Source organism: Ahaetulla prasina, chromosome 3 (assembly GCF_028640845.1).
Source record: "Ahaetulla prasina isolate Xishuangbanna chromosome 3, ASM2864084v1, whole genome shotgun sequence".
Classification (NCBI taxonomy): Eukaryota; Metazoa; Chordata; class Lepidosauria; order Squamata; family Colubridae; genus Ahaetulla; species Ahaetulla prasina.
The window spans coordinates 151000192-151015960 of record NC_080541.1 but is presented as its reverse complement, the minus strand read 5'-3'; the positions used below and the strand labels follow the sequence as shown (position 1 = coordinate 151015960).

Below are 15769 nucleotides of genomic sequence, written 5' to 3'. Positions count from 1 at the left end.
TTAATCCTGATTAAAATCATAAAAATACTTTTTAAAAAGTAATGCTAAGCAAGCTTGTAATACATTAAATAAATATAACTGAATCAGATTATAATAAATACAAGGGGGAAACCTGATGGTTTTGTCTCTTAAAAAGTACATAAAATAATGTAGACATGTAGATATTGTTCCCTTCATTATATCAAATTAATATAGCTGCTGCATATTTTTTACTTATATATATATATATTTTCTTCATGATATGTTTTTTTATGACAATGTGTATACTGTTGCGACAAAATGAAATAAAAAAATATCCATGATCAGTTTAAAAATCAATAAAAAATGTGCTTTAGAACAGATACATTCAATTTCAGGATACAATATTTCAGATATAAACAATAAACAAAACAAACTTATACATCACTGATGTATAAGTGAAGCACATATAATAAATTAGCCCAGTAAAATATTTGTCTGCCTTTAAATATGTCATTTCACAGTGAACCTGTGAAAAACAGTTCTGATATTTTTTTTCTAAAATGAGCCACATGGACTTAAAAGAAACCAGGACAGGTGAAGCCTTGTAACCTGCTGATCATGTGATATAGACAAGAGGATGCAGTGACCAAATGCAAGTTAGTGAACTCAAGACAAGAAGTTCTACTATCTAGTCAGAACCCACCATTCTCTGTCTCAGCCTCACCTTTTTGAATAAGTGTTAATAGAAGGGAAAGAATATATATATATATATATATATATATATATATATATATATATATATATATATATATATATATATATATATATATATATATATATATATATATGTTCCTTTGAAGCTGAGTCTCATTCGTCATCTTCAGGCTTCAGCTTCGTGCTTCTGGGAGCAAGCTGAAGCCTGAAGATGACGAATGAGACTTCGTCGAAACGTCGCCAAGACACTTCCAATTTTACACGGGAGAAAACCCGAACAACCAAAGACCTATATACAAACACCCGTGAAAACCTCAGAAAACATATATATATATATATATATATATATATATATCACAGTCATTAAATCTATAGTTGTTAAGTGAATGTTGCGGTTATTAGGTGAACCCATGTTTTCTATAGAGTGTTTTTGCTGAAAACTGGTAGAAAATGCTGGTTCTTGGAAAAAATGTTGTAAATCATGTTCATGTGCCTTCAAGCAGGCACAAATAAGCCACCCAGGGTCACTCTGAATAGTGAGATGGGTGGCATATAAATTTACTAAATAAAAAAAGGTGGGTGATTTGTTGAATGCATTGATGTGACTGCATTGATGTGACTGCGGGGGGAGGGGGGGCATTGGAACTTTGGAACTGGGTAATAAGATTCTTTTGGGGAGAGGTCTGTCTTAACTTTGACTGGTAACTAAGAGACCAGTTGTAAGTTGAGGATGACCTTATACGAATTGTAGTTCCTTAGGAAAAAAATCAAATATAGTATAGATAGAATGAATAAATAGATGAATGAACCTATCATATAGAGATATATATTTTCTATGTAGGTTGATGGAAAAAGGTAACTGAACAAATTTAGTGAACTGGGCTTATTTGCATGGAAAGTAAATAATGCCTCTCTGTTCTTGCTTTATTAAGAGAAGAAGCACAATTATATAGCAAGTAAATACAGTACGACAGTTAACAGTACAGATTTTGAAAGTGGCTTCTAAGTAATAATATAAACATTGTTACTTAAAAATAAATTACTCAGCATTCTTACCCATTTCGTCTACATATCAACAAAGACGATTGACAGGGTTAACCCATTAAACTCTTTGTGATGATTTATTATGGATGCCGTGAATTTTAGACAATTCACAAATCCAGACAAACAAATCAGGTTTAAACAGACTCTTCACTTGCATTAAAGTACTAAAGTAGTAAACTACAGAGGATTGTAAAGCTTAAACTAATACTATACCAACCACTGGTCCTCTAGTTCCTCTTGAACCCTTTGGACCAATTTCCCCAGGCTTGCCAGGTTCACCCATGGCTCCAATTTCTCCTGGGAAACCATGTTGCCCCTTTTCTCCCTATTTGGGAGGAGAATAAAATGGATAAAAACATTATACCAATTGAAAATCATATTGGGAAGCCAATATAGGTATAGGTAGTTACTGTGATCACAACTGGGATTAGAATCCAGCAATTGGGACATTACATGACTGGTTTGTTCAATGACCGCAATCTTGGTACTTAAGGTTGTGAGTAATCTTGTGGATTATTAAGTGGATAGAGAACCAGGTAAAGAGTGTTGGGTGCCTTACGGGGTAGGCCCTGGGAGGCCTGATGCAAGCTGTACACAAATCTTTCCACTCAGAAACTGAAAATCCTTCATGTGCAAGCAGGCAGACAAGATTTTAGCTCTGTAGAAGCCGGCAGGAAGATTTCAGCTCCATACAAGCAGGCAAGGAACCTTCAGCAGGCAGTTCTTTCCTCCAGTTCCCAGAGACGAGAAGGGAGTGTTCTTGGCAGCAGCAACAGAGCTTGCAATCTTTCCTATCAACTTCCCCATTGACTTTCTATGGAAGCCGGCAGAGAAGACTACAAATGGTGAACACATGATTGCAGACTAATCATAAATGAGAACATGTTTCCAAGCATCCAGATCACAATTACTTGACCATGAGGGTTGGGAGGATTGATGCAATGTTTTGTAATGGTCAGAAGTGCTTTGCAGGTCACAAAGCACCCTTTTTGAGGCCATTGTTAATTTGAACTGTTGTTAAGGGAACAATGTAAGTCAAAGAACTTGTGGGGATTTTTAGATAGGGAATTTTTAAAGGGGGGGAGGGTAAGGGCGGGTGCTGGGGGTAGCCCACCGAGGGAGGGGCCAGTCACTGCGCATGTTTGCGGCGGGGTTTTAGGTCCGAAGGTTTTGGGGGAGGGTGAAGTTCCTGACGATAAGTGTGGTCCCATCTGTGTGGTTAGTAGGAGAGGCAGATATGGCGGAGGGGGGGGCCGTATCGAGAGTTGGGAGCATGTGTTCGATGTCTGAAGGCGATCACGTGCTCCGGCCCCTCAGTTCCTACCCGTTCCTCAGGAGGCCATGATCCTCAGAGCTTGGATCTTCGGTTGATGCTATGTAATGCCCGGTCCGTGGCTAACAAAGCTCCCCTGATCTGCGATCTTATTCAGGGGGAGTCCGCGGACCTTATGGGCATTACGGAGACCTGGTTGGGCTCAGAGGGGGTTCCTTGTTGAGCTTTGCCTCCAGGTTTCCGAGCATTTCATCAGCCGAGGTCCAAGGTAGGGGTGGGGGGGTGGCGGTTGTCATTAAGGAAGATCTAGAGCCGAGGGAGGTCACTGTTCCTCAGATTGCCGGCTGTGAATCCCTCTATGTGAGGTGGGGCCATAGGAATCAGTTGGGCTTGTTGATCGCGTACCTGGCTCCTTGCTGCGTGACCACAGCCCTGCCTGAGCTGTTGGAGGTACTTGCCGCAGTGGCGGTTGAGACCCCCAGACTTATAGTCATGGGGGATTTCAACCTACCATCAGCCGGCTTGTTATCGACTGCAGCTCGGGAGTTCCAGGCTTCCATGACGGCCTTGGACCTGATTCGAGTAAATGATGGCCCTACACACATGGGGGGAGGCACGCTGGATCTGATTTATATCTCTGGACAGTGGCTAAATGATCTGGAGTTAGGTGATTTAGTGACAGAACCTATGTCATGGTCTGATCATTTTCTCCTTCGCCTAGACTTCCGGACCGCCACTCACCACCGCAGGGAGACGGAGCCTATATGTTGGTTCCGTCCCAGGCGCCTGATGGACCCTGAGAGGTTCCTGACGGAGCTTGGGCCATTCCCTGAGGATCTGGCCCGCGGCACGACTGAGGAACTAGTCGCGGCCTGGGAACAGGCCGCGGCTGGGGCCCTGGACCGTGTCGCGCCTTTGCGGCCTCTGACCCGGCGCAGATCTCGTCCGGCCCCTTGGTTCTCTGAGGGGCTGAGGGAGATGAAACGCCGGAGAAGACGCCTAGAGAGCACTTGGAGGTCCAGTCGTTCCGAAGCTGATCGGACACTAGTTAGGTCCTATTCTAGGACCTACCTGGTGGCAATGAGGGAGGCGAGCCCCACGCCTCCACCCTCATTGCGTCGGCAGATAACCGCCCGGCCGCCCTGTTTCGGGTGACCCGCTCCCTCCTTCATCAGGAGGTGCGGGATGACCCTTTGCAGGGACGTGCCGAGGAGTTTAGTGGTTATCTATACGATAAAATCGCTCAGCTCCGGGACGGTCTGGACCGAAATTGGGATGATCCAAGCGAGAGAGAGGAGACACGTCTTGTTGAACCGGTTTGGGATGAGTTTGACCCTGTGGCTCCCGAGGACGTGGACAGGTTGTTGGGGAGGCTTCACGCCACGACATGTTTACTGGACCCGTGTCCTTCCTGGCTGGTACTGGCCACTCAGGAGGTGACACGAGGCTGGCTCCAGAGGATTATCAACGCTTCTTTGTTGGAAGGGGTTTTCCCTGCCGCCTTGAAAGAGGCGGTGGTGAGACCCCTCCTCAAGAAGCCCTCCCTGGACCCAGCTATTTTGGGTAACTATCGTCCAGTCTCCAACCTTCGCTTTGTTGCGAAGGTTGTAGAGAGTGCTGTGGCGCGACAGCTACCCCAATACCTGGATGAAACTGTCTATCTAGACCCGTTCCAGTCCGGCTTTCGACCCGGATACAGCACGGAAACAGCTTTGGTCGCATTGGTAGATGATCTCTGGCGGGCCAGGGACAGGGGGTACTCCTCTGCCCTGGTCCTATTAGATCTCTCAGCGGCTTTTGATACCATCGACCATGGTATCCTGCTGCGCCGGTTGGGGGGATTGGGAGTGGGAGGCACCGTGTATCGGTGGTTCTCCTCCTATCTCTCCGACCGGTCGCAGACGGTGTTGACAGGGGGGCAGAGGTCGGCCGCGAGGTGCCTCACTTGTGGGGTCCCGCAGGGGTCGATTCTCTCGCCCCTGCTGTTCAACATCTATATGAAGCCGCTGGGTGAGATCATCAGTGGCTTCGGGGTGAGATACCAACAGTACGCTGATGACACCCAGCTGTACTTTTCCGCCCCGGGCCACCCCAATGAAGTTGTTGAAGTGCTGTCCCGGTGTTTGGAAGCCGTACGGGTCTGGATGGGGAGAAACAGGCTCAAGCTCAATCCCTCCAAGACGGAGTGGCTGTGGATGCCGGCATCCCGATTCAGTCAACTGCAACCGCGGTTGACTGTTGGAGGCGAGTTATTGGCCCCAAAGGATAGGGTGCGCAATTTAGGTGTCCTCCTGGATGACCGGCTGTCGTTTGAAGATCATTTGACGGCCGTCTCCAGGAGGGCCTTCCACCAGGTTCGCCTGGTTCGGCAGTTGCGCCCCTTCCTTGATCGGGATGCCTTGTGCACAGTCACTCACGCTCGTTACCTCTCGCTTGGATTATTGTAATGCTCTCTACATGGGGCTCCCCTTGAAGTGCACTCGGAGGCTTCAGTTAGTCCAGAATGCAGCTGCGCGGGTGATAGAGGGAGCTTCGCGTAGCTCCCACGTAACACCGCTCCTGCGCAGACTGCACTGGCTACCTGTGGCCTTCCGAGTGCACTTTAAGGTGTTGGTTACGACCTTTAAAGCGCTCCATGGCTTAGGGCCTGGGTACTTACGGGACCGCCTGCTGTTACCACATGCCTCCCACCGACCCGTACGCTCTCACAGAGGGACTTCTCAGGTGCCGTCCGCCAAGCAATGTCGGCTGGCGGCCCCAGAGGAAGGGCCTTCTCTGTGGGGCTCCACACTGGAACGAGCTTCCCACAAGCTTACGTCAAATACCTGACCTTCGGACTTTCCGCCGCGAACTGAAGACATATCTTTTCATTCGCGCGGGGCTGGCCTAAATTTTAAATTTTATATTTTAAATTTTAAATTTTAAATTACATAAATTTTATCGATTTTAAATTCTCTATTAATTTTAAATGGGGTTTGGTTTTATAAATTTTAAGGTTTTAGGCTAATTATAATAAGTTTTTTAATTCGTATTTTAAATGGTATATTGTGGTGTTCTGTATTTTATTGTTGCCTGTACACCGCCCTGAGTCCTTCGGGAGAAGGGCGGTATAAAAATCAAATAAATAAATAAATAAATAAATAAAGGCTATCTGTAATTACTAAAATTATTTGTTATTCTATTCTTAAAATTGAGTGGCGTGGTGGCCTAGTGGCAAAGATGCTCAGAAGGTTGAGAGTTCAAACCTAGGTAGCGGCAAATAGTTTTCTTTCAGGGTGCAAAGAGAAAATATCTGCTGCGAACTCCATGTAGGCATCAGGAAGGGCATCTGGCCAGTAAATGCTCAGATCTGTTCAGTTGCCCCAGCTCTTCCCCAAATTAAAGGATTACAGGGTCATAAAAAGAAAAAAAAATCTATTCTTAAAACTAGCACTTTTTTCTTTTTACGACCCTGTAATTCCTTAATTCGGAGTAGAATCAGGGCAACAGAATGGAGCTGAGTATTTACTGGTTGGATGCCCTTCCTGATGCCTACATGGAATTCGTAGCAGATATTTTCTCTTTGCACCCTGAGAGAGAAGCATCTGCTATTACCCAAGATTGAATTCTCAACCTACTGAATGGAAGCTGAGTGTCTTCACCATTAGGCCACCACACCAGTCTAGTCTTCAAATGAACAATATTTATTAATATTGAATCATTAATGAAAAATAATTAGTTTTCTGTCCAAATTCAACGGTAAAAGAGGAAGAACCACTTACCTTCTTTCCTGGACGACCCCTTTGACCTGGACTTCCTTGAGTTCCCTCAGGACCCTACAGTAGTTAACATAAAGGAAGATAAATTTGAGGCCACATTTGTAGATTTACTCTATCAAGAATTAAAAGGTGAAAAGTTATCAAATCCAGTCACTTCGTCTTGCCAGGTTTTCTATGAATAACTTTATCCAGCATTTTTATGAAGATATTAAATAGGAGTAGAGAGACAACTGAGCCTTGAAATATGCCACCCCCACCCCCAATAAGAGGGGCTTCTTTCCCCCACCCACACAAACTGGAAGTAGTCTCAGAAAAGATGACAACCACCACTGCAGAACAGTGCTGCCCATTCCAAGCCCCCAAAGCCAGTCCAGAAGGTTATCATGGTCAATGATATCAAAAGCTACTGAGAGGTCTTAGAAAGGCAGAGATGGATGCATCATCCTTCTCTTAAGCCTTTCAGGGTCATCAACAAGTGCAACAAGTGCACCTCAGCTAGAATCCTGACTGGAAAGGATCCAGACAATACACTTCCTTTCGGGCTGCCAGGAACTGTCCACTTACCATCTTCTTCATGTCCCTGGGATGTAAAGGACTAAGTGAGAAAAAATATGAATCTAAAAACATGGAGTTACTGCTTATTGAGATGAGTGGTTTGCAGGAGATATCACTTATCTGAATGGGTAACTCTTGTAATAAATCAGGTTCATACCTTGGGAGGCCTCCCAGTCACTGGTGTGAGAGAAGCTTGTCTTTTACTGCTAAACTAAATGTGTCCATTGCTAGAACAAAGAGATTTAGTGTTGGTGATTGAGGCTCTTTTGATGGAGTGCCCTTGAAGATAGTTTGGAAAGTGGAATCAGAGTTGAGCGGTGCTTCAGAAAGGATAGCATCATCTCTGTATTGGAACAGTTTTCTAAGCTTAGTCCAAGCTACTTACCGTGGCTTATAAAGTCCTATGCAATTCTGTCCAAATTATTTGCCAGTAGCACTAATTCCACTCAGTCCATCTTTTCCCCACCTTTCATGTGGTAGGATCTAGTGCAGGCCTGTCAAACTGGCAGCCTGCAGCCTGGATGCATCACACGCAGGCCACACATCCAAGTTCCGCAAAGGCAAAAAACATCGCAATATGTCACGATCCGTCCTATCCAGACTTTTTAAGATGCCTTTTTTTAAGCTGGAGTTTTAGTTATTTTTATTCTGACTGATTATTTGTATTTAGGTAGAGCCAAAATTAGGAAATTTTTAAACACATGCACACATATGTACACCAGACTGATGAACTTATCTTTCCCACTGAAACAATGCAAAGTAGTCTTTGAAGCAGCAGATGGCTATTGTCTTTTTGCATTTCCAAGAATCCAATGAAATTGATCCTCCTCAATGCGAAACAGTTACTACCTAAAACTGGATCCATACTTCCTGGATAAATCTATTCATAATTGTCTGCCCTTTCCCAATGGAAGGATCCACACAGTAAAAAAAAACAACCCACTGAAAATCTCATATTTCATCTTTGGGATTTTTTTAAAGCTATGTTGATAATTTTTTGATCACATGCAATTCAAATTGTTTTTCATTTCTCACCAGATTTTTATGTATATAGACAGAAACTGATAACTATCATGTTAGAAAAAATGAATATTGCAGCAAATATTAATAGTAATAATGTTTCCGACAGAAACATTTTTCTAAACAATTAATGACTGGATTAGAGTTCATAGTTGCTTCATAAGAAAATTCTGCTATTAAGCTTCCTTGCTACAATAAATAAATAAAATATGCAGCTAGATAAGTTGTTTTTTTTTAGGTTTTCTCTGCAATAGTTTATTCAAAGCAAGCACAGCAGAATGTTTCTGGTTTTTATTAAACTGTGTCATGTCCTGAGATATCAGCCAAACTTACTGACAAATTATATGAGGTACCACTTCAACAGCTACAAATCAGATGGATGGTTGTTAAAAATCAAGTGGAAAATACGGGATTGTTTCCTGGATCACAATTTTGTCTCGTTAAGTATGTGGGAGGGGGAAATTTTGGGCCCTACAGTGGTCCCATTCAATTGCTTTGTCTCCAAATACAAACAGTGGGCATAAATCATCTATAGCTAGTCCTTGACTTATGACCCTAATAGAATCTGGACTTTCTGTTGTATGTCATGATGATTATAAATCAAGACAACCATGTGACTGACCCGATTTTACAACATTTTTTGCAACAGTGATTAAATGAATGTGGTGGTCATTAAGTGAATGTTGTATTGTCTGCAATGGATAGTTTTTGTTGGAAACCAGAAGTAAATGCTGGTAAAAAGCATATGCTACAAACAACAGTAAGTGCAGGCCGGCATACATGGGGAGGGTGCAGCAACCATTGGAACTTCAAATCCTAGTTGCAAATGCTTTTATTGGGGGGGTTGTCTATCATAACTTTAAACATTGTTAACCTGGTCATAAATTGAGGACTATCTGTACTGAAAACTCCAGGACAGGTTACCCACTACATCCAGATGGTTTCCTTACCCAACAACATTTTTTTAAGCCACTGATTCAATTTCTAATTGTTTAACTAGTGTTTCATTTAATTTGACTCTAATTCTATTTATTTGTTATACCCTGACTTTCCTCCAGATTAGGAAGAAACAGTAATTGGCCCAAAGACATTCATGACTTCCATGGCTAAGAATGGGATTAAACCTGTTTCCCAGGCATAATTTTTATAACTCATTATTTTTATAACAGATCGCCATTTGGGAAATAATGGAACAGTATGGACCAGCTCTGGGAAACTGACACCAAAAGACAAATCAAGGAGACAATTTTTGTGAATAAAGACAAGTCCTTAAAACAACCACATTCTTTATTATGGAAAATTTTATTTTGAAAACTATCTTAGATAGTTGGGGGAGGGGGTCCTGCACATAATTGTAAGAACGATCCATTATAATGTATGTGTTTGTGCATACATCTTTTCTCATATCCTTCCTGTTCACATTTAATTTTAAAAGAAGCATTTTTTTAAAAAAAAGAATTTGTGCTTTTCTTACTATGTTTTCCATTTTCCACATATCCTGTGTCTGTTTTTTTTTTTTATTATTCCCTAAGAGCCTTACAACTTAAGGGTGAGATATAAATGTTTTAAACCAATGAATCAATCAATAATATTTCACAAAAATTAGAAATGGATAATAGTTGACACAGTTTGTAGACAGAATCATTTGTAATCACTCCGACTTTTTCTTTATAATAGAAAACATAATGTGTACTTATGCATCATGTTATGTAACATACTACAGTGATTACATAAGCACTAATGTTTCTTACACTGTGGAGGCCAAAAATTGTCTGGAGATGTGATAAAACAATCATTTCAAGATTTTTAAAAAATCTTTTAAAGCCCTACTTAAAGTTTTGAAGCCTAATACGTGATATGTCTGCCTATATCACATTCCGTGCATATACTGAGTGTGATAGATTCTCAATCAGAAATGCAAAACCAAGAAAACTGGAACAACAAAATGAATGCTCCCATTTTATATCTCAAATCATTATATGACCTATATAAATGTCAAAAATAATCCATTCCATGTTCTTACTACTATGCCAGAAAATATAATTAATCATTGCTGTTTGAAGAGAGAACCCCATCCAAAGACGGAGTTCAACTGGAATCAGTAATTTGTTTCCTAATATTAGTCATGCCTTTCAAACCTTTTAAGGACACTTTTCTGTGGGTTAAGGTGGCCTTTATTTAAATATAATAAGTTTCAAATATCTTTTTCCATTATCTTTTGTTATGAAAAATATTTTTTGTATTACCGTATTCAGATCATGACATTTATTTCTTCAATTTCATTCTTCCAGGTAATGGTACAACTTTCATAGTGACCGTATTGTGTGATATATTCCTATAAGTATTGTGGCATCAATTTAGTAGCGCAATTGACTTCACAGCTTATGAACAGTGTAAATTTATTTTATGAACTTTGGGGCGCAGTTGGGTACAATATTAAGGCTAAGATTATTCAGAACAATTGGGTTTATATTTTTGTTAAATCTATAAAAAAAATTGAATTTACTTACTGGAATGCCTCTGATTCCAGGTTCACCCGAAGGGCCAGTAAGACCTGGAATTCCAATTTTTCCTTTTTCACCATCTTCTCCAGGAAGGCCAGGGTCTCCTAGACTGCCCTAAAGCACAGATATAAATAAAAAGCATCAAGTAGGATGGCATTAAATTATTGATCATTACAATTATGCAACAAAGGCTTTTTAAAATGTTTTCTTCAGGTAGGTCTAGAATAGGGATAAGGACTAACATGTATTTATAACAAGTATGACATCAAGAACATCATTTCCATGTAATATATCTGCAAAATGTTCTTCAGTTTTGCTGTACCTTTGATTGCAAAAGCCCTTTTCCACCGCATGTTTCAAAACTGTTTCATAAATAGCTCATCTGCACATAAACAGCTCATGTAACTTAAATGCAGTGCAGGCAACTAGAGGATAAATTAAAATAAAAGATGAAAAAAATTGCTGTTCTGCCTTTCCTTTCCTTTCCTTTCCTTTCCTTTCCTTTCCTTTCCTTTCCTTTCCAAAAACAAGATAGAAAAGGAGTGCACAACTTGTGCTGGCTAGAGTAGCACATTGGGCGTTGCAAGTTCTGCTGAGAGTCACTTTAAACAGCTTTTAATTTAATGTTTAATTTATTTATAAGGCCATGGTTTTTAAAATATTATTCTGTGGGATTTTGGTAACAGCAAAATCACCTCCAATTAATAAAAGAGAGAAAAAAAGGCTGCTTTTAGAGTCAAATCCAATCGGATTGAATCGGATCGGATCAGATAGGACAGGACAGGACAGGACAAGACAGGACAGAATTCTTTATTAGCCAAGTGTGATTGGACATACAAAGCATTTGTCTCCAGTGCATAAGCTCTCAGTATACATACAAACAAAAAAATGATATAGGTAGAAGAGCAAAGAAAATTATTATTACAACAGGTGAGTTTCAGGGACTTTTTAAATACTTGTTGGGATCTGGTAAGTTGTTGGAAACAAGTAAGTATCTTAAATTCTGGAAATACCATCTAGCCTGGATTTGAAAAGAGGTTCCGGAAGTCTATTAGCTGTCAAAATAAAGACAGGGTACTACTGTGGAATGTGGAAAATATTTGGGTAAAACCATTACCCTTTAACCCAGTGTTACAAACTCCAGGACCTACAAACTCCAGGGCAGAGGTGTCATCTTGAATTAAAACAAGAAGATTCAAGAGAACATGAACAGCCCATTCGTGCATAAAGCCTGCTCATTCACACTTCACAAAAACTGCTAAAAATCAGGATGGGTTTGTTTCATTAAGACATCAAGAATTATAGTTCACTGTTCCTAAACAACAAAGTTCAGCTTAAAGCTGGGTTCATTATTTAAGCTTGCCTTAATAAAAAAAAAAAACCTTATATGTCTACCTATGGGCAACTTGCAAAGTTTTACTATCATGGAGTTTTTTACCTATTCATGTGAGAAAGGAAACCAAATAAGAGTAAGTTTATGAAAAATTTACATAAAGTATATTCTGCCTCACTTGGAAACATAGGAAGATACTGTCCACAAATAAAATTATTGTTTTAGTATCGTGAGATAATAAACCAAGGAGGATAATGATGCTGTGTACCAGCACACAAATTGTTTACATTCTGGTTTATTAATCGCATGTCATAGATTCATATTGTTTATGAATATAAAGTTTAGACTGAAGGAATAAAAGCCTGAACTGACAATTGTCTTGCAGTTAAATCAAAGTGGAATAGTCCTTGGAATAGTCTTTGAGCAATAAGAAGATATTATCAGTGGAAATGACCGGGCATTCACTATTGCTCATGATAGAACCCAGACTTTGCATTTAGAAGAAATATGATTCTCTTTAGTTACTCACAGCTTGAAAAATTCCACCTGAAAAAATAGCCTGAGATGCTATTACTTGTTAGCAATACTAAAACTATGATTTGTAGACAGTATCTTCCTATATTTGCAAGTGAGGTAGAATTTACTTTATGTAAGTTTTTCATAAACTTACTTTAATTTGCTTCCAGGTATACTGTATGAACAAGACACATCTTTATCTTTTGGCTGTTTCTTGATAGGCTCCAGCACTAGTCTGGGCTCAGAAACTGAATAGGGTTGGGTCTAGTTAGTGGCTGGATGGGAAGTCATTAGAAAATATCAGGGCCATAAAATAGATTAGGAAGTTCAAAAACATCTTGGAGGAACATAGTGACAAATAACTTATCTATGGCTGCATAGGAAATTGTTTAGTTTTGTCCAATCAGGAGCTGAGTTCAATTTGAGAGTCTTTCTATGAGAACTATACTATCAATAAATCCACAGACTATTTGAAATATATTCCAAAATATGAGAGAGAATAGCATGAGGATTCTTAAGCAAAATTAGTACTAAGAGATCAATTAAGTGTCTTTTGCATTTTGTTTTCTTCTAGCAAATACAACTTCTCTTATGCAATCATCCAACTTGAGAACATGCAATGCCAATGCAGTAGAAATGCTATGCACTGACTTTAAAAGATAATTTAAATTTAGGAATCACAGAATAAAATGCTTTATTTTTTCTCATGTTAAGTGTAAATTCTGATTTTAAAAAGTACCTTTAATCCATCTTTTCCTTGAATACCATCTTCTCCTGGTGGTCCTCGAATACCCTAGGTTTCAGAAGAAATATATCAAAATGCTATTACTACCAAAAAAATCTTGTGTATTCAAAACCCAAGCAAGAGTACATTATCTCAACAAAACAGCAAATAGATCAGACTAAAAGAGTCAAGGATACAACAGTTTTATTAGTGGTGCTTAAAAACACATATAGGACCAATGCACAAGGATTTGTTGAATAGGACTAGATATTGTTATTGTCACAGATTTCTTTTTTTTTAACCTTGGTCCCTCTGGCTCTTCCAAATATACTGGATGCTGAAATCCATGCATTTGCAATAATTCACGATTAACTTTATTCTCAATCTAAATGTGGTTCTGTTTTAATACTGAAGGACACAGCAGCTGTCACAAACAAGAAGTTATCTGAAAGTGATGTAAAACAAGCTGCGCTGAACAAACAACCAGAATGAACACTGCATGACAGGGAGATGTAGATTTACGCTTCCTGATATTGGAGTGAACATATGTACAGGGAGGTACAGGAAGATAAACTGGAAGATCAACTTTTAAAAGAAGGGCTTAACAGACACTAAATAAATGATACATTTCTGTAGCACTACCTCATACTTTTAAATGCATTTGACAGTATCTTCACTGATGGCTAACCCTTTACGGACCAAGTGCCCAAAGCACGAGTGCATGTGCGCATATACATGTGCGGCCAAACCCCTCAAATGCAATGCACATGCGGGGGCCCCGCATGCGCCCCACTCCCATGCATTCTTGCCTGGTCCCCCTGCACAGCCCATGCCTCCCACACATGTGCTGCAGAGACCCGAAGACCAGCTGGCTGGCGGGAGGCGTGCACATATGCGTGGCGGAGCTGAACTGGAGTGACAGCTTGCATGCCCACAGAGAGGGTGCTGCGTGCCACTTCTGGCACACGTGCCATAGGTTTGCCATCACCGGTATAGGGTCTCCAACTTGAGGAAGGGGCTGGCTTAGAAGACCTTCAAGGTCCCTTCCAAGTCTGTTATTTTTTCTTCCTGTATCTTTAAAATTTTTCTTTAATCAAATGTGATGCTGATAGTTTTCCAGATATAGCAAAGAGGCCTTTTCATCTCTTATCTGCTTTCCTAATTTACATAGTCCTTTTGCATTTCCAATATAATTCTGCCCTTAGCAATAAAATATGCTACAATATTCAGTACTTACTCTTACACCTTGTTCACCTGGTGCTCCAATATTGCCATCTGGTCCAGAATCTCCCTGTTACATGCAATGGAAATATATCACATTGAGTGAATATTATTCTGATCAAGAGAGCAAAACACTAAGTTTGCTACAAGAGATACCTAAAGTTTGGTCTTTATAAAACAAACTCATTTCTCAAGCATGAATTAGTCTTTATTTTGTTTTTCACCACAAATAAAGTGCAAATAGGAAGGCAGTTTTTCTGCAAATACAAATGCCAAGTATAGCAGAAAGATAAAAATGTCTCATTTTTAACTAAGCCAGGCATGGGATAATTAAAATAGCAGAATTGAGATAAATGCTTACATAGTGGCCTTCCTTGATTACTGAACTCGATGTTTACAAAGATGAAGCAATGAAAGGAACAAGAACATTTTCAAATTCCTGAAGACCAACACTTGGATCCTTCCTTCCCTCCTTCTTTCCATTCTTGTGAAGCTTGGAGTGCCTATCCTAATTCCAGAAAGTCTGACTCTAGTCATGCTCTGTTCGTTGACTGGAAAGAGAAGCATGGAGGATTTGAGTAGTGGGCAGCTATGAGTGTGATTTAGAAAAGACTTGGACTTTTCGTCTCTGAATCCATATTTTCTGGTGTCATCAGGCTTTCTGTACATCTGTATCTATCTAAGTGTGACTCCTATCATGGGTCTTTGGTGCTCTCTGAGCTTTGTTGTTTTCTTGCAGGTGTTTCATTATTCAACTATATAACATCATCAATGCATCAATGACTACTACCTTATTTTAGATTCTATTTCCCCATCCCTGTTTTGAGTTATTTATTCTATGGATAGGAATTTGAAAATGTTGTAACCGGCTTTCATATGTCGCGATCTGCATTAAAAACAGCTAAATTTAACCATGGAATAATTTTTTTGAAGGCTTAACTTCTCCTGAATTATTTTCTTTGTTTTAAATGAGCAACAGATCGCTTTTAGGATAGATCTCCCATATGCATATAGATAAAATCTTGTTTGAGGTTTACAAATGCTTTTACTGAAATTACAATTGTTTCTTAATGCATGTTTTATTATAATTAACATTTAATTCAATTCAAAGTATATTCTGATTATTATGTTTAGTATAAATATTTC

General features: G+C 40.0%; 1 protein-coding gene across 1 annotated transcript in view; it reads right to left on the bottom strand.

Moving 5' to 3' along the window:
* The window catches only part of COL24A1 (collagen type XXIV alpha 1 chain), a 169416-nt gene that overhangs the window by 36266 nt on the left and 117381 nt on the right, over positions 1–15769 (bottom strand). The window contains exons 35-39 of the mRNA XM_058174721.1: positions 14640–14693; positions 13418–13471; positions 10836–10943; positions 6754–6807; positions 1937–2044 (exon numbers count right to left, since the gene is read on the bottom strand). Of these exons, the coding sequence (XP_058030704.1) occupies positions 1937–2044; positions 6754–6807; positions 10836–10943; positions 13418–13471; positions 14640–14693 (378 nt within the window). The remainder of the gene's footprint in view (positions 1–1936; positions 2045–6753; positions 6808–10835; positions 10944–13417; positions 13472–14639; positions 14694–15769) is intronic.